The sequence below is a fragment of the Vidua macroura genome, chromosome 19 (genome assembly GCF_024509145.1).
Source record: "Vidua macroura isolate BioBank_ID:100142 chromosome 19, ASM2450914v1, whole genome shotgun sequence".
NCBI lineage: Eukaryota > Metazoa > Chordata > Aves > Passeriformes > Viduidae > Vidua > Vidua macroura.
Genome location: NC_071589.1, coordinates 8863985 through 8889314, shown reverse-complemented (window position 1 = coordinate 8889314; position 25330 = coordinate 8863985). Strand labels below are relative to the sequence as shown.

The window sequence follows — 25330 nt, the reverse complement described above, 5'->3', positions numbered from 1 at the left end:
GAAGGGAATGGACATAAGACACCTGAGATGTTCTCTAGTGGCTGTTAGAAGTATTGGGATGCCTTTACCTTGGCATTCCCAGCACTGCCCAAGTGGCACAAGCAGCAGTGGTGTGGTGACACTGTCCCTGGGGCTGAACACCCCTGCTGCTCAGCCTTGGGGTTAGCTGTGAGCTTTGCAGCCTGCCTGGGTAATTCAGCACAGAGCACCTGTCCCAGGTGCCAGCTGAACACAAAAGAGAAGTTCCACTCACAGGTCAAAGCCCCAGGGAAAGCAGGGCTCTCTTGATAAAAGTTTTCAGATTCCTATTTGGGTAGTGTTTGGTGGATGGTGTTTTAGCACTGAGCTGGTGTCTGTCACTGGGTTGTTTCCACTCCAGGCATCCTCCTCCTGTCCGTGGTGAGCAGTAAGGGTGGCAGTGCTTGTTCCCTTTGCAGAACCAGGGTAGTTGCTCCTCAGGATAAGCTGGGGAGCCAAAATCCTGTTGCAAAAGGCTGGCAGAGAGGCCAGTTTCATAACATAAGTCACATCATTGGCTAATGAAGCTCATGTGCTCTCAGAGGGATCTGTTCAGATGTCTCTGTTGCTTAGCAGTCCCAGCCCTGCTGGCATGGATTTGAGTGCCCAAATCCTCTAGGTGCCTTTGCAAATCTCCCTTAAATTTTCAGAGGTGAAAAGCTGTTGGTAGAGACTGACTGAATGAGTGGCTTTAGCTCCAGCAGGCACCTCCTCACTGTCTGATGGGTGGTAGTGGCTTCTAGGAGAGGCCCAGAGGTGTGACCAGATGTGGTATGTGGCTTCTGTGACACAGCCAGCCAGCAACTGAGCCATTCTCCAACAGGACATTCAGAGCAGCTCACAGGATGTTTGGATGGAGAGCAGTAGTTATTCTGCATGTTGAAACACCGAAACCCAACCCACAACACCTACTGAATATGGGAGCCTGTGGCACTTTTTGGATTCAACAAGCAAGGATTTAGTAGCATCTTAAATGCTGGAGGATTGAACATTGTTGCTGTGGGAACTCAACTGTCTTCTCTAATCAAAACCCATGAATGTGGGAAGCTCAGGATTGGTCCAGGAGGGGAATATAGATTTTATTTTTTATAATATGTGTCTTAATATATGAATGTGTTTGAAATGGCTTTTGTCTTGAAGCTGATGGTGGTGCTGAGCAGCTTAATCTGCCTTCTGCTAAAACACTGAAAATAAAGATTGAAGGGACTGTGAGATATTTTTAGCCCCTCCTCTGCCTGCAGGCCGGATGGACTCCGCCTGTCACTCCTGACAGGCTTGTTCTAAAAAGCCTCTCTAATAATGGGGATTTCACAATCCTCCCAGGCAGTTTACTTCAGTGTTTCACCTGCTGCCCTCTTAATTTTTGGGTTTTTTTCCAGCTGCCCAAGCATTGTTTTCTTTGCTGTACTTTAAGCTTGTTACTCCATGTCCTGTCTGCAGGAGCTCAGAGAAGAGCCCTTCCAGGCAGGTTTTCTGTAGCTGGAGACTCACTTTTCCCTTGCTTTCTTCTCCCCTAGACTTAAACAAACTCTGTCCCTTCAATCTTGCTTCCCTGTCATCTTGTTTGACAGAGCCACCAGGATGTTCCAGGCTCCAGACACTTTTCCAAGCTGATGTTGTGACACAGGGACACAAGAAATTGGTGACAGTGCATAAGGAGGGAGAAGTGGAAGCAGGAGCTGTAATCCCATGTTTTGGGAGAGGGGCATCAAGCGAGAAAATTAACTCTACCCCAAGAAGGCAGCTTTTCCTTCTTTGTAGTAATGAGGATCAAAGACACATGGACATCCTTCTTGCTTGCTCCAGGGGAACACTTCATTGCAAAAATCCAATTTTTATGCTCTAAACTTAAGCAAAACAAGCAGGCTTTGGCTGCCTGCCTCTGCGGTGCTGCTGTTCACCTGTTCACGTGTCCTTTTACCCAACCATCATTTTTGATCTCGTAGTGTCCACACATCTCCCCAGCCAGTCACTGCCCCACACATGAAGTGACCACACACCAGTCATACAATTTGTTCTCTGCTTACATGACCTATTTTTTACCTTGCTGTTAGCTGAACCATTCCCAGAGTGCTTTCTGGTGAGCAAGAGTGAACAGAAGTGAACAGGATTTCTTATCTCCCACATGTCCCCCTTCTTTGTTTAATCAATAAAATCTCACCAAAGACAATTATGCCATATTCTACTGAATGTTTAAATCATACCCTGAAGCAGAAATTGTCTACAAGATTAGAAAAACATGAGCAGATCCTGGAACATTTTCAGAGGTAATATGACTGAGCAAGGAAGAGGGGGAGTAACCCAGTAACAACCCTTCAAAAACACCAACATATGCCTTGACATGAACAATGTGGACATGGTATCAGTATGGGTAACATCATTCATTTGCTCTGTCCATCTTAGGGGGTAAGACATGGGCAGTGCCTTTGCCAACCAGGATGGCACAACAAATGGCTGCACACACCGCAAAGGAACCCATTTCACACATACCCCTGCCCCATGCCAGTAGATCTAAGGGTCCTTTCCATTGCCCTGTTAACAGGTCCTTTACCATCACCAGAGGCCTGGGATCAGCCTTTGTATCGAAAGAATATTGTCTTTCACATGTGGTTTGGCCAACCTCATCTCAATTCAGAAAATTTGGAACATACAAGACTTTTGCTAGTCTGTCATGTGGACACCCTGACTCCTCCTTCTTTTGTTTTCAAGCATGGTTTTCAATGTCCTGTGGGCACATTCAACAATAGCCTGCCCAGCAGGAGAGTGGGGAATACCTGTGTTGTGGGAGACACCCCACTGTTGTAAGAAGTGGCCAGTCTGTTCAGAAGTGTAGGCAGGCCCATTGTCTGTTTTAATGGTGGCCAGAAGGCCTGAAGTGGCAAAGCAGGTGAGCCAGTGCCCACTGACATCACGGGCCTTCTCTCCAGTGTGGGCAGTTGCCATCAAGAAACGAGACTGTCAACAGATACGTGATCATATTTCAAACGACCAAATTCTGGAATATGAGTTATGTGAGTTTGCCAAATAGAGTTTGGAATGGCTGATCAATGACCTCTATGAAAAAGATCCTTCAGTGAAGCTGAATCTATCTGCACGGGAGTTCCAAATTGTCCTAAAACATCCCTTCCCCATAATGTACATGGTAGAGCAGCAATAAATGGTGCAATCCAGGCACTTTGCCCATCAGGGCCAAGAACAAGCCGGATGTGAGTGCTCGGTCTAGGGCGCTGCATTCCTTCCATCCCCACTAGGGTTGAGGTTGGGTTAATCATGGGACAATCACTGAGCCATTCACTGCTTTTGATGGTGGAGACATCAGCTCTGGTATTGACAAGCCCTTTAAATTTTCTGCCCTCTATGCTGCATACCAGGATGGCTGAGCTGTTGTGATGGAACTTGTCCAAAAAAGTTGTGGCTGACCTGTGCTGGCAAAGCCACCCACACCACGTTTACCCTTACCACCAGGGGTTTTGCTGGAAAATGGAACGAGCTCTGCTGAGCTCTTGACCTGCAGGTATAAAGCAAGGTGGCACTGGGATCCAGAGTATAATTTGTATTTCACCCTCATAATCTGAGTTGCTAACACCAGGTAACACAAAAAGCCTCAACTTAGTGGTGGAAGGACATCCAATTTACAAGCCATGTTTCCTCCAGGGCCACTGGGACCTTGGAATGGGGCAACCAGTTCATCTGTAAGTTGAACCCAGGGCTGACACACGGTTGAGCAGGACACTGTGTCCTTTCCCAGGGCTGACACACGGTTGAGCAGAACACTGTGTCCTTTCCCAGGGGTGATGTTTCTATCTGGAGGCTGCAGAAGTGGAGAGGGGAAAGCAGGAAACGAAATACAGGTTAGAGGAATTAGGTTGCTGGGCCAAAGTCCTGGTTACAATAAATTACCTCTGACTGGTTTCATCCATCCCAGGTGAAACCTGGCTGTTGGGTGCTGTCTGCAGGTGGGGCTAATTTTCACATTTCAATTAAAATTGAGTCCACGAATGTGCAAAATGATTGAGCATCATCCTTTTAAGCCTGAGGGTGTCTGACACTTGTAGACAGCAGCTGGAGCACCTTGGGCTCCCTGGGCACTTTAGCCCCCCGATGTCTCACACAAGTTCAGGCAGAGCAGTGGCACTGGTGAGGTGGCACTGTGTCTGTCCCTGACCACCGGTGACTTAGATCTTCACAGGGTCTCACCTGCAGCAGCTGTACCGAGGGAGAAACACCCGAGGGAGGATAAGGGGATATTAAAGAGGGAAAGCTGGCGCTGTTTTGGAGCAGATCCCAGCGCTCGGGAGCCGCTCGTGGCTCTTGTGTGACCTCTTGTGTTGGCTTTCAGCGTTCCCACTGTGGATCTCTCCCACTTCCCCACCCACATTTGCACTTAGGGAGTGATTACATATTAAAAAAAAAAAAAAAAACCGCTGTGGAAACGCACCGGTCACAGTCACAGTGACAAATCCAATTTATTCCTCTTAAATGCAATATCAAGGATTTGGTTTTTGCCATCCAGACTTGCCATGGGTACGGCTGTGTCTTTATTTGGCTCTGGATTAATTTCTTTTAAGAAGCTGGGCAAGGGTGATAGAGGATCTAAAGCATCTCAGAGATTCTTAAGTTCTCACAGGTTTCATGAAAACTGGGACTTGGGTAAAAGGAGTTAAAAAGAAACAGCAAACTCAGTCCTAAGGCAACGTTGGATGCTCCAGAGCTGCCAGAGCTGGGGCTGTGCCCAGCCAAGGGAGCACCTCAGAACTTTTCCAGTCTTTTTTTTACTTTTAAATAATGGATTTTCTGGGATAATTTCATCCATGAATGACCACCAAATTTATCCTGAAGTCAAAGCAGGTGGGTTAAAACAAAAGTGCTAGGACCAAAGTGGCAAAAGATCTGTAAAACTACTCCAAAATATACCCTTGGCTCCTCATAAAGATGAGTTTGGGATATGCCTCCTGGGCTTGGGGTGGAGAAGAGATGGTTTATTTTAAATACTTACATATTAAAGTATATTTATGCTACTAACTATGCTGCATTAATAATACCTGTAAAATTTTCCCTGGATATGTAAATGTGTACTAATAAATACCTCATCATATGTGAAAATCCTGTCATATAAAGTAAATAAGAAATAAAACATCTCCAAAAACGTGTTTTATCTATTATCTGTTCTATACTTGATATAAAAATACAATAATAAAAAGGCTGCTAAAAGCACACACAGAGGCAGTCAAGGATATCTTGTGTGTTTCTGCTACACAACAACTATATTTCATATGTAACAAATAACATATATAGCAAATATCTTTGTAGCAATAAAATGTGGATACAAAAAGCCCTAAATCCATATTAATGAAGAAAATGCTGTTGAGTTGGCAGTGTCTCTAGTTGTGTGCATGTAAAGATAAATGTGCACAAACACCTAGACAGGGTGAATGTATTAGAATAAACACATGTTGTTTCCCATATAACACTTATTAATCTTCATCATCAGAAAATCTACTTCATATATTTTGAAAAAAATTTGAAAATATAAATATAGCCTTTAAAAACAATATAAAAATATAAATTTTAACCTTTAAATTGCATTGTTTTACATATGTATCTCTGGGTAAAAATATATTCCTTTTTTTTAAACCTTTGCTGAGTGTGTACATGGAAACCTCTGTTACAGAGACAAACGTGTGTACAGAAGGGCTGAGCACAAGAGCCACAGCGAATGTTTCTGGGTTATTAAAACACATTTTGGTGCACAACATATCAGATCTTTACTTGTCAGTGATGACAATTTTTCATCTAAAACTATTAGAAACCGTATTAATACTTTTCCATATGCTATATGGAAATAAAATTATTAAATTTCTGTCTGACTAGACACTGAGCGGAAGGGGAGTGCACACGTGTGTGTGTGTACACATATGTGTCTGTGCATAATATAGAATGTGTAGTAAAAACAGATTACAGTAATAAAATACATAATTAGAAATATAAAAATATTAACCTAGATTATTAAATTCTGCTAAGTATGCTGTATGAAAACATAACTGAATTTATATCAGTGTTTACAACAGTATATGGACACACTACATATATATTTACACATATATATATATGTATACACACACAGTTTTCAGACACCCAGAGCTATATGGGTACACAGGTGAGTGTGGAAATGTACATTTGTTATGACAACTCGTGCATAATTCAGAGCAAGTATCATAAAGGCACCTTACTAACAATAAAGTATTTTTGTATGTATTAAAAAGTTTTATTCAAGTAGTAAATTGTGGTAGCCTAAATGAAATACAGTTATTAAACTTGTAAATATATAAAACATAGAGAGAAAGCTACAAGGATGTGTGTGTCCACACTGCTTATGTATTGTAGCAATTATAGTTTGTGCATAACATATATGGCAAAGCCATCCTTTATAGCAATAAAATAAATTTTTATTTTGAAAAAAAGTTATAAAGGTTTATTAATAAAATAAGTGCTGTTAAATATTCTCTATGAAATCATAATTAGCCGATGTACAGCTCTATGGATGCACAGATATATGTGCTTGTGTAGATGCACGTGTGTGTGGCTATTAGACCAAATACACTTTCTGTCTCATTAAAAACCCTTGTATTAAAGCTATTGATATATTTATAAAGGTGTATAAAAACAGGAAGCAAAATCAATTATGATAAACATGGTATAGGAAAATGCAATTTTTGTATATTTATACATTTATATACACACATAACTTTAATGTGCATATTAAAATAGATGAATTTATATTACAGCTATATATTTAAAACTAATGAAAGCATGTACATACACAGAGGGGAGATTGAGTCAGTGTGTTATTAAAACATACATTTTGTGCATAATAGGTACTATGTATATTAAAATGCAGACTTTTATAGGTATGTGTGCCTATATATCATGCTCTGTACCCAGCTATAAATATACAGATACACCTATACACATATTTAATAACTTATGTACAGGAAGGGTTAGTTCTGAATTATAGTTTTTCTCTCTCAGGCTGTATTTTTATACAAACTAGATATATAAACTATATAAACTAGATATATAAACTATAAACTATATAAACTAGATATATAAACTATATAAACTAGATATACTAAAAGCCTGTAGTATGTATTATCTGTCATGCAGTCCATATAAAATATTAGCTATAATGGACAGTAAAATTAATAAGTTATGTTGTATACTACAATAAAAATTACTCCTTGATATGTAGCATTTTTATGAATTTACAGTGAATTAACACATCACCACATCTCACTATATATATATATATATATATACAAATTAACATATTTTTGTTAAAATAGTAACTAGCACTAATTATAGTATAATTTGAATTATTTCATCTCATGTAAATACACATTTGCTGTGGTTATACCCAACCCTGGTGGCAGCTGGGAATGCTGGGGGATATTTGCCCCCCTCAAATTAGCTGGGATCCATCCCCTGGTGGGACAGATCAGAGGATGGGGGAGAAAAATTCCCTCCCAAAGGCCCCACGCCCTGAAACACCAAAACAAGCACACAGTGAGAGAAGAAAAATTTAAAAGTTTATTAAACATTAAGAATAACAGACAAAAAAAATATTTGGGCTGAACAGCATACAGGATGCAAACCATTTCTTGTCATACAGATAATTTGATCTATTTGTTAAACTTGTATTTAATTCTGTCTTGTGGTGTTGCCAGAAATACGATGGTTGATCACATGTAAGTTTTAATATAATTTTTTTCTTCACATAAAAAAAGTCAACAAAATAAAAATAAACTGCACATCTCTATTGTAAAATTACCTGCAAAAATAATTTTAAAGCAGTAATTGGGGGTATTACAAACCCACAGAGGCAAGATATTCAAATAAGAGGGGTCTGAACTGATCCCACCCCTGGTGCTTGCTCTGGCTCCTCCCCTGCATTCTGAATTTCTTGCTTTTGTGGATTCAAGTCAGAACTTATTTCCATGGTGCTTGGTTTAGTGACTTCAGCACCACTCAACACAGAAAAAGAAATACCCCCCCCTTCCTCTGCCACAGGCTATCCCACAGAGAGCCCCAAGGTGCTCAGATGCACAAATCCATCTCCAGTCCCACTGATTTCTAGAGGGCATTCTTTTGTAAAAAGAAAAAAATCCACTTGTATGTTTCAGCAAAAAATGAAAGAGAAGACAAGCATTTTACCAATGCTTATAATGTAATAGAGGTCAGTGAATTATTTAGATAAGCTATTAATTAATCTGCAAATATATATATTTCTATTTTTATAAAATTACAATTTCTTATACCTAAAAGCTCCTTCATGAGCAACAAAGCCATCAGAGGTGTGATGAGCCCAGCTGAGCTGTCCTTGGGAACTGAAAATGAGCTAACTTCCATTTATTTATTTTCATTGTTTTTTCAGGGAGACAACCTGGATAGTGAACCTGGGGATTTTTAAGCCCACACATTCTGCCTTTTTCTTTTCCAGTTTTTTTTTTGTTGTTGTTGTTTTTTTGTTTTGTTTTTTGTTTTTTTGTTTTGTTTTGTTTTTTTTTCCCAGGTGAGCTTTTCAGAGCAGCCAGAGTGCCTAAGTCCCCCAGGAAGTGGGGAGTGGCCAAGTCCCCTAGGCTCCTCAGAAAGTCCCCAGCCTGTGACACTGCCAGTGCCGGGGTGGGACGAGGAGGCACCAAAGCAGCTCTGGCACTGCTGGGCGAGGCAGAGCCAGGAACCTCCGTGCCCCTCTGTGGCCATGCCTCAGTAAACCTGACACCCAGTCTTCAACCACTTCCCACCCCTTCCCTGCCCAAAGAGACAAAAGAATTCTCTTTTTTCTTTTCCAAGCTGCCTTTTTGCATGTTATTCAAAGTTTTGTGGTCACAACCTGCCCTATCAGTGGCACCACTGACCTCACTCTGCTCTTGGGTCACCCCAAAATTCCCCTTTGTGGGGGTGATTAGAGTCTGCTGCAATTTGCTGTGCTGCTGTTAAAGGTGTGTCCACAGCAGCTCCCAGCCCTGCTTCTCCCAGAGGGAAAACCAGGGCGTTCCCAAGGGGCTGCAGCAGAGACCCCAACTGTGCCAGACCCTCCTGACTCCTGTAGTGCCTTCTGCTGACCTTTAGGGAATAACTCACTACACTTCAGACCTTCTGTAGCACATGGAAACTCGATTTGCTGAACAAATGGTCCACGGGCAAGCACTGCACGTTACAGGACACCGATAAGCCAGGTGTGTTCACGGAAAAATACTGGAGAAATGCCATCCATGCAAGGGTGTTTCAAATGCTGACCAAAATGCTGAGTTCTTTGCAGCCATCTCCTGAAGCGTGAATAATGATTTAATGGAACGAACAACCTTTTTATTTGAAAATAATGTCAGAACGCTTAGAAAACTGTGAGCAAGACGTAGCACCGTATTTTCCTCACGTTACTAACTGTATGCAGTACACACAGCTGTGTACAGGATCTGAGCTGTTTTAAAAAAAAAAATCAGCTGGAAACATTCTAGCAGCAGCAGCAGATTGGAAATTATGATGAGTGGTTTTGTATTATATATTATTTTTCTGCCATTACAAAATGTTGCAATGTCCAATCAATAGTTGACTAAAATCCATGTTGTGCTTTGTCCCTGTTAAACAGTTTTTTTATGTGTTTCTGATGAAAAATTAAAAAGTCTCTCTTTTGCAGTAATATGGAAATCCTGGAAAGCCATATTACTTCCATAAAAATTTAATTTAAAGTACAGAACATGCCAGTGTGCCAGGCTTAAAATTATGGATTAAAAAAAAAAAAAAAAAGAAGAAAACAACAACCAACAAACCCCTAAGCATTTCCTTTCTATACAATAATGGAGAATATATATCTTTGCTATATATTTTAAACATGGAATAGCTTTTTCTTTTTGCTATATATATGTCTTTCAAAATACATTGTCAGTATTTGTACTTGAAAAATACTGTACAAAACGAACATACTATAATTATTCTGTATAAACTTTATACATTTTATAATATCTATCTTTTGGTCTAGAGTAAACACTTAGATTGATTGGATTAACCACAGTATATGACAACACCATCCCCTCCTGAAATACACCAGTGTCTCTTACATTCATTTTCAGAAGTCCACTTTATATTAGAACATACATGTTCAAAAGCAGAGTTTAAAACAATGAAGTTCAGAACCATCAGTTCATGTCACACTCAAAACAACGATCACTAGGAAAAAATGGGCTTTGCAAACCAGTGACTTCTTCTAACTGAATAAAAGTGATTTTTTTTAAAACAGCAAGATATAATCCACAGAAAATATATTACAAAACATGGGAAAAAACCAACTGAATTTAGGTATTTATTCAACTTTTAATCACAAAATGGAGTAACTAACTGAAAACAGAAAAGCCCCTCTGATTTCAACATCAGATCTGATTTGACGCTATTTAATTTTGTTCTCATTTTCAACTAATGATCCTGCTCCTTACACATGCGCTCCCCCACGGCAGGGACACAGTCAGCATGCTCATGGGAACGTGTCTGGGACTTTTTGGAACTCCTTGTTAAAGACAACGAGACTGCTGTTGGGTAGGGAACCATCCCACGTCCACTGGGAACATCCGGGCAGCATGCACGCAGGATTATTGCTTCAGGTACAGGCAGTGCAAGGTACACACTCTGTGCTCTACCAACAACTCCTACCTACCTACCTGGGGTCCGTGGAGAGAAAAGGAACCTTAGTAGCTACAGAGAAGCCATTATGGGATCTATCATGAGTATAGCTAAACTCAGCCTAACAGCACTTTTAAATCTGAAGACAATTATTACCAAAACTTAAAAATACAACAAAAGCAATCTATAAATTAATAGTTCTGCAGTGTAGTACTAAATTATTATTTGTGCACTTTATTAGCATGTTAACTTTTCTGATTAGACAAACTTAAAACGATAGCTTGTTACTCTCGAAAAAAACTGAGATCTACGTTTTTTTTCTTTTTTCTTTTTTTTTTTCCTTTTTTTTTTTTTTGTAATTTATGCTGGGATCTTTCCAAGTAAATCAGGAGGATGGAACTGATTATGAGAACATAAAACCCCTACTCTGAAGCAGCACTGAAGGAAAAAAAATATATATAATAAAAAGCTTACTATGGCGGTTCTCAACAGTCCAGGGAAAAATGTGGCACCCTTTGAAGAGGGCTGATAAAAATGGGAAGTGCTGAGATGCGCACGCACACCCACAGCCACGCACATGCACACCCACAGACACAGACCTGGGCACACACGTGTGCACACACACACACAGGGACACGTACACGCAAACAAAAAGAAAAAAAAAAAAACAAAAAAACCAACATTAAGTCAGTTTTGTTTCTGCTTCTGGTAAAGTGCTGAAGACAGAAAGGTTGGTTTGGGTGTGGTGCTATCAAACAGGAAACACATTGTCCATCTAGTCAAATGCCAACCCGCAACAAAGAAAAAAAAAGAAAAAAATAAAAGAAAAAAGAAAAAACCCCAAAACACCCCACCTCCCCTGCCTCGGATTTACAGGGGGCCGTGCCGAGCTTCGTACTTGGCCAGGACGTTCTTGCACTTGCCCAGCTCTTTCCGCAGGTCGGCCACCTCCTGGCGCAGGGCCGAGTTCTCCTTCTCCAGGAAGGAGGCGCGGATGGCGATCTGGTTCTCCTTCAGCCGCCGCGCGTCCCGCGAGCGCTTCGCTGCCATGTTGTTCTTTCTGCGCCTGGCCCAGTATTTGTCGTCCTGCTCGTGAGACACACAGAGAGCCAAACAAAGGTGTTAGATTTTGGTAGAAGCAGAGCTGCCCACCGGGAGCCACTCCCAGCGGCCGCCTCCGGACCGCGAGTGGCTCCAGCGTCACCCGTGGCACGGCGGGACTGGAGTTACAGCTTTGCATGGCACAATCCGCCCTGGCAGCGCAGATGCCCTCACACGTTTCTGTCAAAATGTTTACACTAACCCCCTCATCCTCCTGACAGGGAATTTCTGCAAGGAAAAGTGAAGCAATGTTCCGGAGGTACAATCCATCTCCCATCTAGGCTGACCTAGTTAGCACATCCACCTTCATGTGCCATGACTCACCCTGAACAGTGGCTGCAGCAGCACTAGTTACCTCTGGCCCTGCTCAGCGCTGCTGGTTCACTCTCTGTGTTGTTATCACCCATTTCATCTACTGCCGCTCTTTTTTAACGTTCAAAGCACTCTACAGAGCCCCAAAATGTTCCTGTCTGCACCACTGTCACCATAAGAGGATTCCTTGGCACAGTGATGATGGCTGCTCTAGGACCAAACACAGAGATTAGTGCAACAGGCTTTGGCTATGGAAAAAACCCACACTGGACAGAAATAGGTCCACTACTCCCTGAGGTTTCATAAGCTAACACATTCCCAAAGTGTTATTCCTGAAGACCTGCCTCTAGATCACCTTACTGCATTGGTGTATCAAAGAGTTGAAGTAACTACTGAATTTCACCTGATTTTCACTCTTTCAATGAAGTGGCCTTCAGCAAAATGGCAGTTTTCATGTTGCTTCATAACTGAATTAAGTTCTAGCACTTTGGAACAACTCAGAAAATACAAACCAGGTAGACTCTCTCATGAAAAGTTAAATTCCATCCCCTGCGGAGTATGAGTGATGTAGCCACTCAATGCTCAGACTCTGCCTGGCCAAGTCACAGAGCTCAAACTCCCTCTTTCCTCATCTTAACACGCTTCCATTTCCCTGTGCTGCTCCCAAGGACCAGCCCAGGGCAGGAGACCCAGCTGCTCCTGTGCTGCACTGTGCAAACACCCTGCTGGGTCCTTCTGCCCAGCCTAATCCTGCTGCTCTGCACCTTCTGCTGCTGCACAAGGCAAAGCAGGAGCACAACAACTGCTGGCAGGAGGGCTCTTGAACTGCTTTCTATCACTTTGGCTCAACAAAGTGTGCAGGAATGCTGATCTGGAGCCAGCAATATCTCTAAATGGCTCTTCACCTGTATGTAGATGGGCTCCTGCAAAATCCTCCAAAAAAACAAGCATGCAGCAAAAAGCTATGACCTAAATCTTGTTTATAATTTCCCATCTCAATTCACTCCATAAAAATCAGCTTTAAGCAATTTATTAGTGTGCCACCTAGGCTTCATCCCTCTTTATTTTAACAAATTGCTATGGCAAATCCCTTAATCCAGGCCTGAAAGAGGTAAGGCTGGCATTTCCAAATCACATGCAGCCCAGAGACGATTGACTGGTCTAATCTGCTTACCCTCCCCCAAAACCCAGAGGCTGCTCCACATGCCAGGGCAGGAGCAGCACTTGGGTCAAGCACTCTGAAATGAGTCAAGGGCAAGTGATGGGATGACCCCGAGGGACCCTGAGCTCCTGCTTCACTCCTGTGCTGCACTGCTGGGCTCCACCTCTGGCCAACAGGACCTTTGCCAAAGCTTGCTTTGATGAATAAAGGTACCTGGGAGACGTGACAAAGGGAGAAACTCCAGCCACTCTTGCAGCAAATACTTCTCCCTTGGGCACTGCAACCCAACAGGCAGTAGAACTTGCCCAGGTAAGCAACAAGGTGCAGGCAAACTTTTGCAAAGGAAAGCTGAGTGACAGCAACCTGAACACTACTGCAGTTGTGATTTCTGTGCTTTTAACTTGCACCACAGCATGCTTAGGGATAAAAATAGCTTATTTCCCTAATGCTATCAATCTGGTGCAAACACATGGCATCCCAGGCTCCCTGCACATGCAGCCAGGGATTCCCACTGAACTTCAACAGGCACTCAGGCTGTGTCTCTTGGGGGCAGTAGCAACAGCAGAATGAAATTCTGCCCTGCCTCTGAAAAAAGAGATCATCTTGGAAAGCACATACTGGGAAAACAACTTCACAAATAATATTCAGAGTGTTTGATAACCTGGATCAGTTGATTGATTTTCCTGCTATCTTCATGCACTTTGCTCTTCACATCTCAGAAGCAGTGAGTGGCACAGACTCTTTCTTCTAAAATATTGATATAGTAATGTATTTTACATATTGTATTAAAACACACCTCTCAGCAGAAAAATTCTGTTTTCTTCTGTTTTCCTACCACTTGTCTAGATTCTTTCACCTGGATTAGTGAATATATATTAGTGAAGTAGTTTTTACTATAGTGTTCTCATTCATTATTAAACACAGCAACTTCCAAATAAGACACAATATACTTCAGTATGTCATCAGGGTCCTCCATTCTCCTTGAAGGATTCACAGCCTGTGCTGAATAGACAGAGCATGAAGAAAAAGGAAACATGAATAGAGACAGGATGAAGAAAAAGGAAACATGATCAGGCTGTTTCATAAGTGGGAAATATGGGACAAAGCAAGTTTGTCCAAGGTCAAGCAGGAAGTTTCTAGCATACAAAGGAAATGAATACTGAGCTCATGAATTTCAACTGTTGCATAACTAATAAGGGACATCCTCCCTTCAGTCTCATCCAGAACCCTGAACAGTTTTATTCTACAGCAAAGTCGGATTTAGATGGAAAGATTTACCTTACATGACAAAATGGATTCATGCTCCAAACCTGTACCTCAGTGAGCAACTGTCAGAGACCCTGTAGGAATCACCTCGTCACCAGTTCCAAATTACCTTCAGGTCATCTGGGATGAAGACTTTGCGAGCTTTCTTAATCATAGGCTGCGGTTTCAGCTCTTCTTCGGAGAACTTGCGCTTGCGAGGATCGAACATCTCCTGGCCAGGAATGCTGGACAGAGCAAGATCTGCAGGGTCAGGTTCATAGCCGACAGGAACTTGGATAGTCTCAGGATCAATGGGGCTTGGTGTGTTCCGGTTTGCTGGCAAGATCTGACCTACAGAAATACAGGATAAACACAGCTGGGTTAGAAAAAATATGTTAATTGTAGCAAAGGTTTTTAGAAGATCTCTACATATTTTACAAGCAATAATTCTTTCAGCTTTCCCTTCAGATTTGGTATCTATGTGTACTAAATATTAGATTGTCCATTCTGCAAGGTGCACATTCTGACCCAGACATGTTCATGGCCTTTATATTCAGAATCTGTTCCTAACTCTGGTTGCTAATCTTGGATTCCCATGTAACCTGTACCGCTTCATCAGGATCCTATCCTCAGGAACAGATCATAAGTACTGTCATCTAGTTCAGATCTATCAGCACACTGTAACCCCTCACAGTTATACCTCTGAGGGTATGTTTATTTTACAATCAAACAATGTACTGTACTTGCCATGAATAGCATCTCATGAAAGTGTACTTTCAGCTGGGCTGGAGCACTCCAAGGAGACTGCTATTTATTCTTTATGAAATCCTACCAGGGATATTCTAAAAGACAGTGAAGGAAACCAGCAACATGAAAGGCTACAATGATTCCTTAAAGATGCTCTGCAAAAATGAAGAAGACACTTATGCTGCATTTCTCTTTTATGGTATATAAAATCTAATAAAAAGGAGCGTATCCCCAGAAAATTAGTGATATACCTCCCATTTTTCTCTTTTTCATTTTAGATAAAGCCTTCAAGATCCTACAGCAGCAATTTGGGCACCATTCCCACTAAAAATCCAATTTAAAATCTCAACCAAAGGTTCCAAAAATAGGATCCTGAAGTCAGCTGCCTAAACATGGACTATCCCCGGGGGCAGAATTTTCAGAAGTTTTCACATGCCTCAGAAGTAGAAGCCTCACAGACTTCAGAGGGAGGCCTTCTGATTGAAGCAGATATTCTTTTATAATTTTGGCTATTTGCTAATTCACTTTGACTTTAGCGATATGACGGCTTTCATGATAACTACAAAAACATCCTGCGGCTGTGTAATAGTTCCTTACTTGTGCCCATATCTGCAATATTTAGGGTGTAAAACAGTAAACATTACATGCCATTTCTAATTCTAAGGCCAGCATTAACAATGTAGTTTTTATTTTAATAATATGGGAACCGCACGGAAAATGCACCAGGGGAATTGTACTGCGCAGGGCTTGCTAAAGGAGAGCTTTTGTAACTCCTATTTTAGAGTTGATAAAATCAGCTTCCAGGAAAGGCTGGTGAGGGCCGGGGAGAGAAGAAAAGGAGGATCAAAGTTATCAAAATATAGATGCGGCTGCAGGAGAGGGAGCAAGAGGAAAAGATGCTGCTGCACGCATTGTGCCACTGCGGAGCGCTGCCGCCCTGGCTCGGTACGCGCTGCTGGAAACGCGGCGCTGCCCGCTGTCCTTCGTTAATCCAGCCGGGAACCGGCGCTGCCAGCGGCTTCTCCCTGCTCTCGAGGCTAGGAACGCGGCGTTTCCAGCTGTCACCCCCGTTAATACAGCCGGGAAGCGGCGGCGGCAGCGGCATTTCCCCTGCCCGCCCGCGGTGCCGCGGGTGATGGGCGCGCGTTCCCGGGATAACCGGGACAGCCGGGAGGCTCGGCCCGCATGGCTGTGGCCCCGGAGTGGCTTCTCACAAGCTTCATCCCTACTGGAGACAGCGGTGCGCGGGTTTGAGTCACCTCCCCGCCCGCTGTCACCTCCCGACAAGGGGCGCGCACCCCGCAGCCCCGCCGGCCGTGGGCGCCGATCATCGCGGATGGATGGATGGATGGATGGATGGATGGATGGATGGATGGATGGATGGGCTGCCACAGCCTCGTTTAAAGGACGAAACACAGAAAAAGCTCCTTGGGTGAGTGCCTGCTCCACAGCAGGCAGTATTCCTTACTGCAGACAAATACACAGAAGTATGCACCTACAAATGGTGCACATTCTGTAATGCAGATAAAAATGAAGCAAGACACGAACTCTGAGCACTTTTATAATATTTCTGGTGAGCCTGCAGGGTGTTTCTAAAAGTAAAATGGATTGTGAAATCTGGCCCAGCTTTCTAATTGTCCCATGTGAGTGCCTGTATTTAAATATTCCTGAAGTTCTTGATATACAGGATCAGTTTGAATATTGTCATTTATCTATAACATGCCATATTACACAATTACGTGAGCTCTGCAGTCACTGGGCTCAAGAAATTTTACAATATCACCCTAAAAACAGGGCAAAAACGCTCCTTTCAGACATAGGAAATCGAGGCATTGCATCTTAGCAATACAAGAGCAAAACAAAGAGTGATGCACCTCCACAGGAGTCTGGGAGAAGACATGGCAGTCAAGGTCCTGCCTTGCTCCTTCCACGCACATGTTTCCTGTCCCCTGCTTTAGGAAGCTCTCATGACTACAGACCTGCCCCTTCAGCAAACACAAGAAGTTCCAGCGCCAGTGAGAGGCTCATTCAAGGGGAATGCTGTTCACTAAAGCCTGAACAAACCATGTGTCTAAACACCATCACGAGGAGCCCCCAGAGTGCTGCCCTGTGAGATATCCTACACCCACATGGCACACACACCTCTGCCAGTCTCTGTTCTGTCATGCTCCTGCAAATGATCAGCAACTCCATCAAGAACACACTTAACATGGGTATCTCAAGCCCCAGGCAGAAAAACCAGAAATGCTTTGTCCAGCATTTTACGTTGGGCAACTCCTGGCACCCGGGATCTTTTTATTTATTCTATCAAGTTTTGCCAATAGTGCAAGCCAGGAACCTGTCTTTGTTAGTTTGCTGGCCAGTGGCCATGACATCTCTGCAGTTCTGAACTTGTAATCCAAGAGGACAGCGTGGGCTGTGCTGGCCTTGGCTCTGCTGTCACTGTGGGAGCGCCGAGCGTGGCCTTGCCTCACATCGCTCCCCGGGCTCCTCTCCCCGGGCGTGCTCGGCACTTTCGCTCTGCATCCTCCTGCCAAATTTGTTTGGGGTGTTATTTTTATGCACTGAATTCCTCGCAATCAGAGGTAGGTCAAATAAGCACAGCAATCTGAATGTCATGTGCCCAGCAGCCGACTAATCCTCACATCAGCAAGTTTCCCAGCTGTCACAACAGCCACAAAAGGGCTGCTTGGAGGCTCCGCTGCACAAGGAATCGGCCAAGGAGGAAACCCACTCTGCAAGGTAAGGCCCCTCAGTGCCCAGCACCGGGAGCCAGATGCCTTTGCCAGGCTCTGCATTATTTAAACACTCTGTGCTCACAACAGCGGCCAAATTTTCACAACAGTGAAGTGGCTGGACTGTTTAATGTGCTTAAGCTTTGTTCTCAATGGGGGCTGATGACTGCCAAGTGTTTTGGAAAGAACTTAGCCCCTCTATTGAAGTTGCTGAAATGAGAACTCTTGAGCATTAAGCTCTTTTGGAAATCCAGCTGCAGAGCTCCACAGTGGTGGTAGTGGTGGAAGCAAGCCGGGAACAATTGTTAATGGAAACTTCCCCTCATACCACCCTAGTGATGTGTTTCAACCATGGCCTGGAGAGACCACAACTGTGTCAACACTGGCCTTTTGTCTGGAGCCTTTCCCACTTACAGAGCTCCACTCAAGCAAGAAGGAGTATGCCAGGACAGACACAGCTCCAGGTGTCTCCTGGCAAAGGGACCAGCAGATTTTGACAACACCAGCAATTCTGCTGCCCTAACATCTTCCCTGTGCTAATGCTTTTGGTGTTGCTCTGGCAGATATTAGCAAAGTGGAAAATTTTCCATAAAAAAGGACTTGAAAGAAAGTTTGCCGTTCTAATCCTTTCAGTCATCGTCCTCCTCCTCCCAGCAGAGACTGCCAGTGAGAAGTCCAATGTAATGGCAATATTTTCAGTGTGGTTTGTTTTTCAGAGAGAAGTGGACTGAGGCCATTCACTTGTGTCATCTAGGTAACCAAACTGCTGGTAAAAAAAAAATAGAAGCTTTAAATTCCTTGCAATAATTAAAATTCACCATTCAAAAGTACAGCAGCATTTTTGTATACCTACAAAACCCGAAATGCTGATCTGGTATCATGGGGAGTTCAATCACCACATCCTGACTCTTAATTTCCCCTTTTTGAAATATCCCACCTACCAGCTGTGCCCAGGAGAGTGAAGACGGAAATAACCTCTTCAGCTGCACTACTGCTTGGCAGACTTCTTATCTGTACTGCGAGAGGTCCCTGGTAAATTATGTGGAACACAATTCTGAATCATTCAACTCCCATAGAAATGTGTCTGATTTTCAGAAAATCTCCCTTCTCACAGCCCTTCTACACTCCTCATCAGCTCAACAGCTGGCTGAAGAACAGCACCGAGAGGAAGAAAAGGGAGTGAAAATGTTCTAATCAAAATATTTTTCCCTATTTTTTACACACATTGGAGGGAAATAAAAGAGGAGTTTCCTACTCAATTTATTAGCAGCCCAGAGATAAAACATGTGTTTGCTAATCATTTTTCTTTATATAAAGGGAAGGCACTTTGTGTGTGTCAGTCAGGCTCTGCAGCACAGTGGTTAAACTGACAGATAATCCTCACCCAGAGCTGCTCCAGAGCCCTCCCTGTATATTTTCCAAGCCATCTATTCCATTGGCAGCTGGCCAGCTATTTGGGATAGTTCCCTTACTCCAAATCACAGCCTGTCCTGGACTAATCTGTCATCCAGCTCTGCATTAACTCCTTCAGCCTCCAGGAAAAGTTCTCTCACTGCAGAACACATGGCAAGAGCGCAGGAATCAAGACAGGTAAAAATCCCCACGGGTAGCAAAGTAAAAGGGGTATTCTGGAGGTCAAGATTTATCTAAGGACAGCATCATGTCACGTAATCATTCCTCACCTACAATATTATAAGCAATCTTTTATCTATCCTATCTTATTCTGTGTAATTTCCCTGCTATTAGGATTGCAGTTGTTTTCCAGAAACCAAACCATTTAGGTGGACAGGACTAAAGCCACATGCTGGAATCCTTCTGCCCTCAACTGGAAGGACAAACCCAACCACTCTCTGCCTTGGGGTGAAGAAGACACTTCACCTCTGGGTGTGTTTATGCAAGCAATTATAGGAGCTTTATTTTCTTCCCAAGCAACAGGAGATCTGTTTGATCTGTTTGATCAGGGCTCCAAGCTGGCACGGACATTCCCCTATTCCTTATCTTACACAAACTCAGTTATGCTGAACACGGGGTGACTGCAAACACTTCCTTCAGAAAGAAGGATCTCAACCCAGTGCAACCACAACACAATTCGCTGCTTTTAACACATACTATAGGACTGGTACACGAAAGGGTTTTTAAAATGTGTACTTTTTGAAGATATCAGCATTGTTTACAAACCTTGTGCATTTAATTATGAAAGAATTGTCATCTCCCCTCTCAGCATTGTGTGCCTCCTGCTCTGGGTCTCTACAGTATTATTCCAGGCAGGACTGGTAGTCTTATTAAGGTTGTCTAACACTTCCCATTAGAGGATGCCATCTTCACTTCCTTCAGCCTTTGCCAGATTTCAACCATTCTGTTTGGATATCTTGTGCGCCAACTGTTTCCGCCAAAATGGTTCTACAGTTTCCCAAAAAAGGTTCCACGGAAAATACTTTGTTTTGAACCTGTTAAAAAGTTCTGGCAGACTTCTCACTGCAGTGTGCTAGTGGCCTGTGCACTGGAAGAGAGGGCAGCTCCTGGGTCAGTGTTACTTCAGAGAACCACAGAACAGTTTAGATTGGAAAAGCCCTCCAAAATATCGAGTCCAAGCATAAACCCAGCACTGCCAACTCCACCACGAAACTATGTCTTCAGTGCCACATCTACATGTCTTTTAAAAACCTCCAGAGCTGTGATGCAACCACTTCCCTGGGCAGCATGTTCCAGCTGTGGGCATGCTCAGGCTGGAGAAGAAGGGGAAGATTTCATTGAGTGATTAGGACTCAAAGCTGAGAAGGTGGTAAGGAGATGAGGAAGGTGAGGATGACAGACTGGCAGCCAAAGATGAGAGGGAGAGAGCCTGGAAGGGGAAGGCTGCTCCAGCAAAGGCTGTGATGAATGCATTCAGTAGAAAAGCACTGTCAAAGGGAACAGTGCAGGATCAGCCTGTGCTGATGGTACAAACCCAGACCCAGATTCCCAAGTGCCACAGATTCTCTTCAACAAACAAAACACTGGCAAACCTCCCTGTCCTCCTTCAGCTCCTTACAGCGAGGGTTAGTTGTCATCCTCTACTCAGTCCTACCAGCAGGACACTGTGGGGTGCTGTCAGATCCACTGCTACTCATTCCCAATGTGCCTGTTTTAAGAGTGGGACATGAGAAAGTCTAGGTTGTCTTTTCAATTTGTTTTTAAAATTAAGTGCAAGAGCTGTGTAAGAAGTACATGGTTGCAACAATCTTTCAAGTTTCACATACTATCTTACCTGGATTCTCTCCTCCTTAAGGAGACACTTGTGTCACCCGTTTTGAATTTACCCAAATAAATCCATATAATATTTGCCATAAATTCTTCCAACCTCCTGTAGAGAAACAATTTCAGGAGTTCCCTCCAGCACTGACATCTATTGCATCTGTGTGCTTCAGAAACAGCTTCTTCCCCACGAGACTCCCATGAAAGAAGGGGCAATGTTTCTCTTTGCAGATGAAGAAGTACAGATATTTTAAATCAAATCATCATTCTCTCAGGTTAGCAAATGTTGCTTGTAGGCATTGGCTGCATTTCGGATGGGATTCTCACGGGCTTCTGCAGCTGTGGGGCACAGGTGAGAGTCACCCAAGGCGTCACACTGGATTCCCCACAGAAAGGGAAGCAAACACATGGTGTGACACATCCACAAAATCAAATTAATTTTTATAATTCTGCTGAAACTTTCAGCAAAGTCCAGTCTCTTCAGACAAAATCCTTTGGTCCTTCCTACCAGATTTTCCCTTCCCCTCCCGCTGTTCCCTGCATCCTCTCACATCTGCAGCAAATGAGGTCAAGATCCAAGATCCTACAGACAACCACTTCCTTCCTGAAATGGCCCAGATTCAGCCCAGAGCTGGTCTGAGCTCTGCAGGCAAATGGGAGAAGCGGAAAGAAGAGGATATAATGTAATTAAAGCCTGCATTTCTAAGGGACAGGGTTTGCTATCCAAGGCTGCCCACGTGGCCTTCAGTTGTGTGCCTGCAGATCTTTGAGGGACTCACTCGCACGTCCTTCCCGTGGTTACCATGGAGTGCATGGAATACCCTTTGCCTGCTGGCCCAGTAACGTTCTGCCCTTCAAAACAATAAACAAACAAATAGGAGGCACCAGCAGGTAAAATCTTCCACTACATCTCCCGGACCTCAGATTCATCTCTTCTGTAAGATCCATACTCTGAAAGCCCTTCCTCGGATTTAGCCTGCGTGAAGGCAGCACTTAGGAGCTCAATGAGGCCTCATCTCTGAAAACAACCAGGAAATCCAATTTTCATTCCCTTCCACACTATCCCTCCAAGATGCCTGATAATAGTTGCTCCTGCTCTCAACAATTCCCTTGCAGAATGGTTACATGGAGGAACAGAGGGTTTGATTCTGCTCCCAGGACGCTAAACAGGGATTTAAAAATTCTTGAAAAGCATGAAATCCACAGCATTCCTAAATGCCTTTCTGATTTTTCTGTAGGATGCTGCCTTCTTTACAAAGATCAGCCAAGACAGAATTCAGTGGGGACAGGGCGTGAAGAAGAGCTGCAGGGAAGAATGTTCACATCGGTATTTAATTTTAATTCACACTTGGCTTAGAAGCATGTCTCAGTTCAAGATGCTTATGTTCTCTGGTACCTTGGAGCTTCTTGACATCCTTTGGCATATTTTTGTTACCTGGCAATTCACATATAACAAGATTTCTCAAAAAGTACAGTAAATCTTTTCTTAAAGGGAAGAATCTAGAGAAGCATCAGAATTGTCAACCTGCTCTGAAGGAGACAAAACCATCCATTTTCCTTCCTGGGACAATTATGTACCCAACTTTAATAAACCAGTAGATTTTAGACAGAGCCTCTGTTTTAGGTAACATATAGCATAGAGTCACAGAATCACAGAGGTTGGAAAAGGTCTCCAAAATCATCGAGTTAAACTTGTGCTCAATCCCCACCTTGTCACCAGTGAAGAGGATTGAGTGCCATGTCCACGCCTTCCTTGGACACCTCCAGGGACTGGGACTCCAAATGTCCCTGGGCAGCCCCTTCCAATGCTAAACCACCCTTTCAATGAAGAAATTCTTCTGGCATCCAGCAAGAACCTCCCCTGGTGCAGCTTGAGGCTGTTTCCTCTTGCCTTGTCCCTTGTTCCCTGGGAGACCCTCACCTTGCCACAACCTCACCACCCATAAATGTGCCCTCATGAGGAATTCTGCTCAAAACAAAGACAACACTTGTCCCCAGGATGTGTCTGTGCCACTGCCAATGTGCTTTTCAGTGCTCCACACCCAGTCAGTCCCTCTCCCATTGTTCTGTTTATTCGTCTATCTAGGACAGCACGCTCTCAGTAAACAGGTCTTGCAAAGAGCCCTCCTGTAATTCTGACAGCATATGCCACCCGTGACTCATGGATCTATTACCCAGTTCTGGTACCCAAGCCCTGCTTGCCTGGGTGTGTTACCAAACCATAGCCAAGGGAGATTTCAGCTGGCATGGAAAAGCCACGTGAAACAGGTACATTTCCTCTGCCTCCCCATCAGCAGCTAATGGGGAGCCCGAGAGACAGACAACAGATGCTATCAGCAGCACTGGAACACATCCCTGAAGGAAAAGAGGTCACTGGGCAGAGTTACAGAACTTGAAAATCTCCTCTTCTCTTTTGAGCTGCTCTGTGCCAACAAATCTGAACTATCTGTTGCAGTCACTTTTTACTTTTTTTACATTTTACCTTTCACTAAAACAAAGCACACTTTTTATGTGACAATTTATTGAGGGTGATTTGTATAAAATAATCACGTTTTAAGAATTAGAGCTGCCAGAATGGGAACACATTGTTCCCATAATCTAAGTAAGGCTGAGTACATTTTATTTTCTCTCTGCCTTAAATTAGGATCCCCTAATATGTTTTGGGAAAAAAAATTCCAAACAAACAGCAAAACCCAAAAAGTTATACTTGGGTTGTAACAGCCCAATAACTGCAGAGGTCTAACTTGCTTTTATATACTAGCTTTATTGCCAAGGAGCATACAAAGTGTATGTGGTTGTAGATTTTTCTCTATTGATGCATTTATCTCCATTTATAAACCATACAGATGCATCAGGCCTGGGTAGCCTGAAAAGGGGGACCAGAGGAAGGAAGGGAAAATGTAACCACTTAGGGAAAATTCCAGGAAAACAGGTTGTTGAACATGGATGCTACCCCTGTGTCAGCAACTACTTCTTTACAGCTGCTGCGTAAAACAGGTTTTGGTGGGACGTCAGACACAGGAAAATAGGTAACTTCAAAAAGCAAGCCTAATTAAAAGATATTACAGCACTGAACACTGGGCACTGATAAATTCACTTCTAAATGTGAGGGAGTCACTGAGCACCAGAAAATGGCAAGAAACTGCTTTGCTGAGGAGCCTCCAAACCTAAACTAATGCCTGCAGAGACTTCTGTGCCTCATAACAGCACTCACATGGACCAGTCAGAGCAACATGCACCAAAACCTTCCCGTTAATCCTTTACAAACAGAGGCAGTGAAAAAGGTTGCTGATGGAATATCTCTCGAAGAAATCCTGGAATTCTAATACTTACATTCCTTCTGTGACCTCCTCTGCAAACTGCCCACAGCCCTGAACTAACTGAACACACTACTATGCATGTTCTCAATGTGACAGGCATGCTGAACCTGTGAAGATTGTGATCGATGTCAAAAATTAAATTAAAATGCCCCAAGACACAGAAGTCAAAGCTCCCTTCATTTATTGCACAGTGCATTTACTGTGATGCCTTCAGGAGGCATGTCAGCAAAAGGGATCCAAATGAGATTGCCCTTTCTTCTAAACATTCTTCCCCCAATCCACAAGTAATACAGATTTTACTCTTGCTATCACACACAGCATGGCTCTCCACTGCCAATTAATGACAAAAAAAAAAAATTAATGTGTTAAGTCAATATATTTTTAAAATTTCAATATATTAAAAATAACATATTTTAATGTAACCTTGATGCCAGCATGCACTGGCAAATCATTGATCAACTCTCTGCATATAGGAGCTTTTAAACATGGGAGTTGTCATTTTAAAAATGCAGAGGTATGGAGAACCACTATTTTGAGCTCATTTGGGACAGAGGAAGTGCCCTTATCCCTGAGACCTTCTGTGTCTAAAACACTTAACAATTCATATTAAACACACCAGTGCTTCACAAGCTGAGTCCCAAGGAAGCAAATTGACTGCTTTGCTTCCTTTTTACACTGATGGTTGTCCCATTCTCTGTAGAGACAGCACAGGCCTTACAGTATTCTGTTACCTGGGGCTTTTGGGAGGATTTGGGGGACAACAGGATAAGACAGGACAAAATCCT

General features: G+C 43.2%; 1 protein-coding gene across 2 annotated transcripts in view; it reads right to left on the bottom strand.

Moving 5' to 3' along the window:
- Positions 1–7585: 7585 nt before the first annotated feature.
- The window catches only part of HLF (HLF transcription factor, PAR bZIP family member), a 35572-nt gene continuing 17827 nt past the window's right edge, over positions 7586–25330 (bottom strand). Inside the window, exons 3-4 of one of the 2 annotated variants that reach the window (XM_053994821.1) lie at positions 14640–14860; positions 7586–11778 (exon numbers count right to left, since the gene is read on the bottom strand). In XM_053994821.1, the coding sequence (XP_053850796.1) occupies positions 11560–11778; positions 14640–14860 (440 nt within the window). In that variant the 3' untranslated portion in view covers positions 7586–11559. The remainder of the gene's footprint in view (positions 11779–14639; positions 14861–25330) is intronic. The other variant, XM_053994822.1, reaches the window with a different exon arrangement.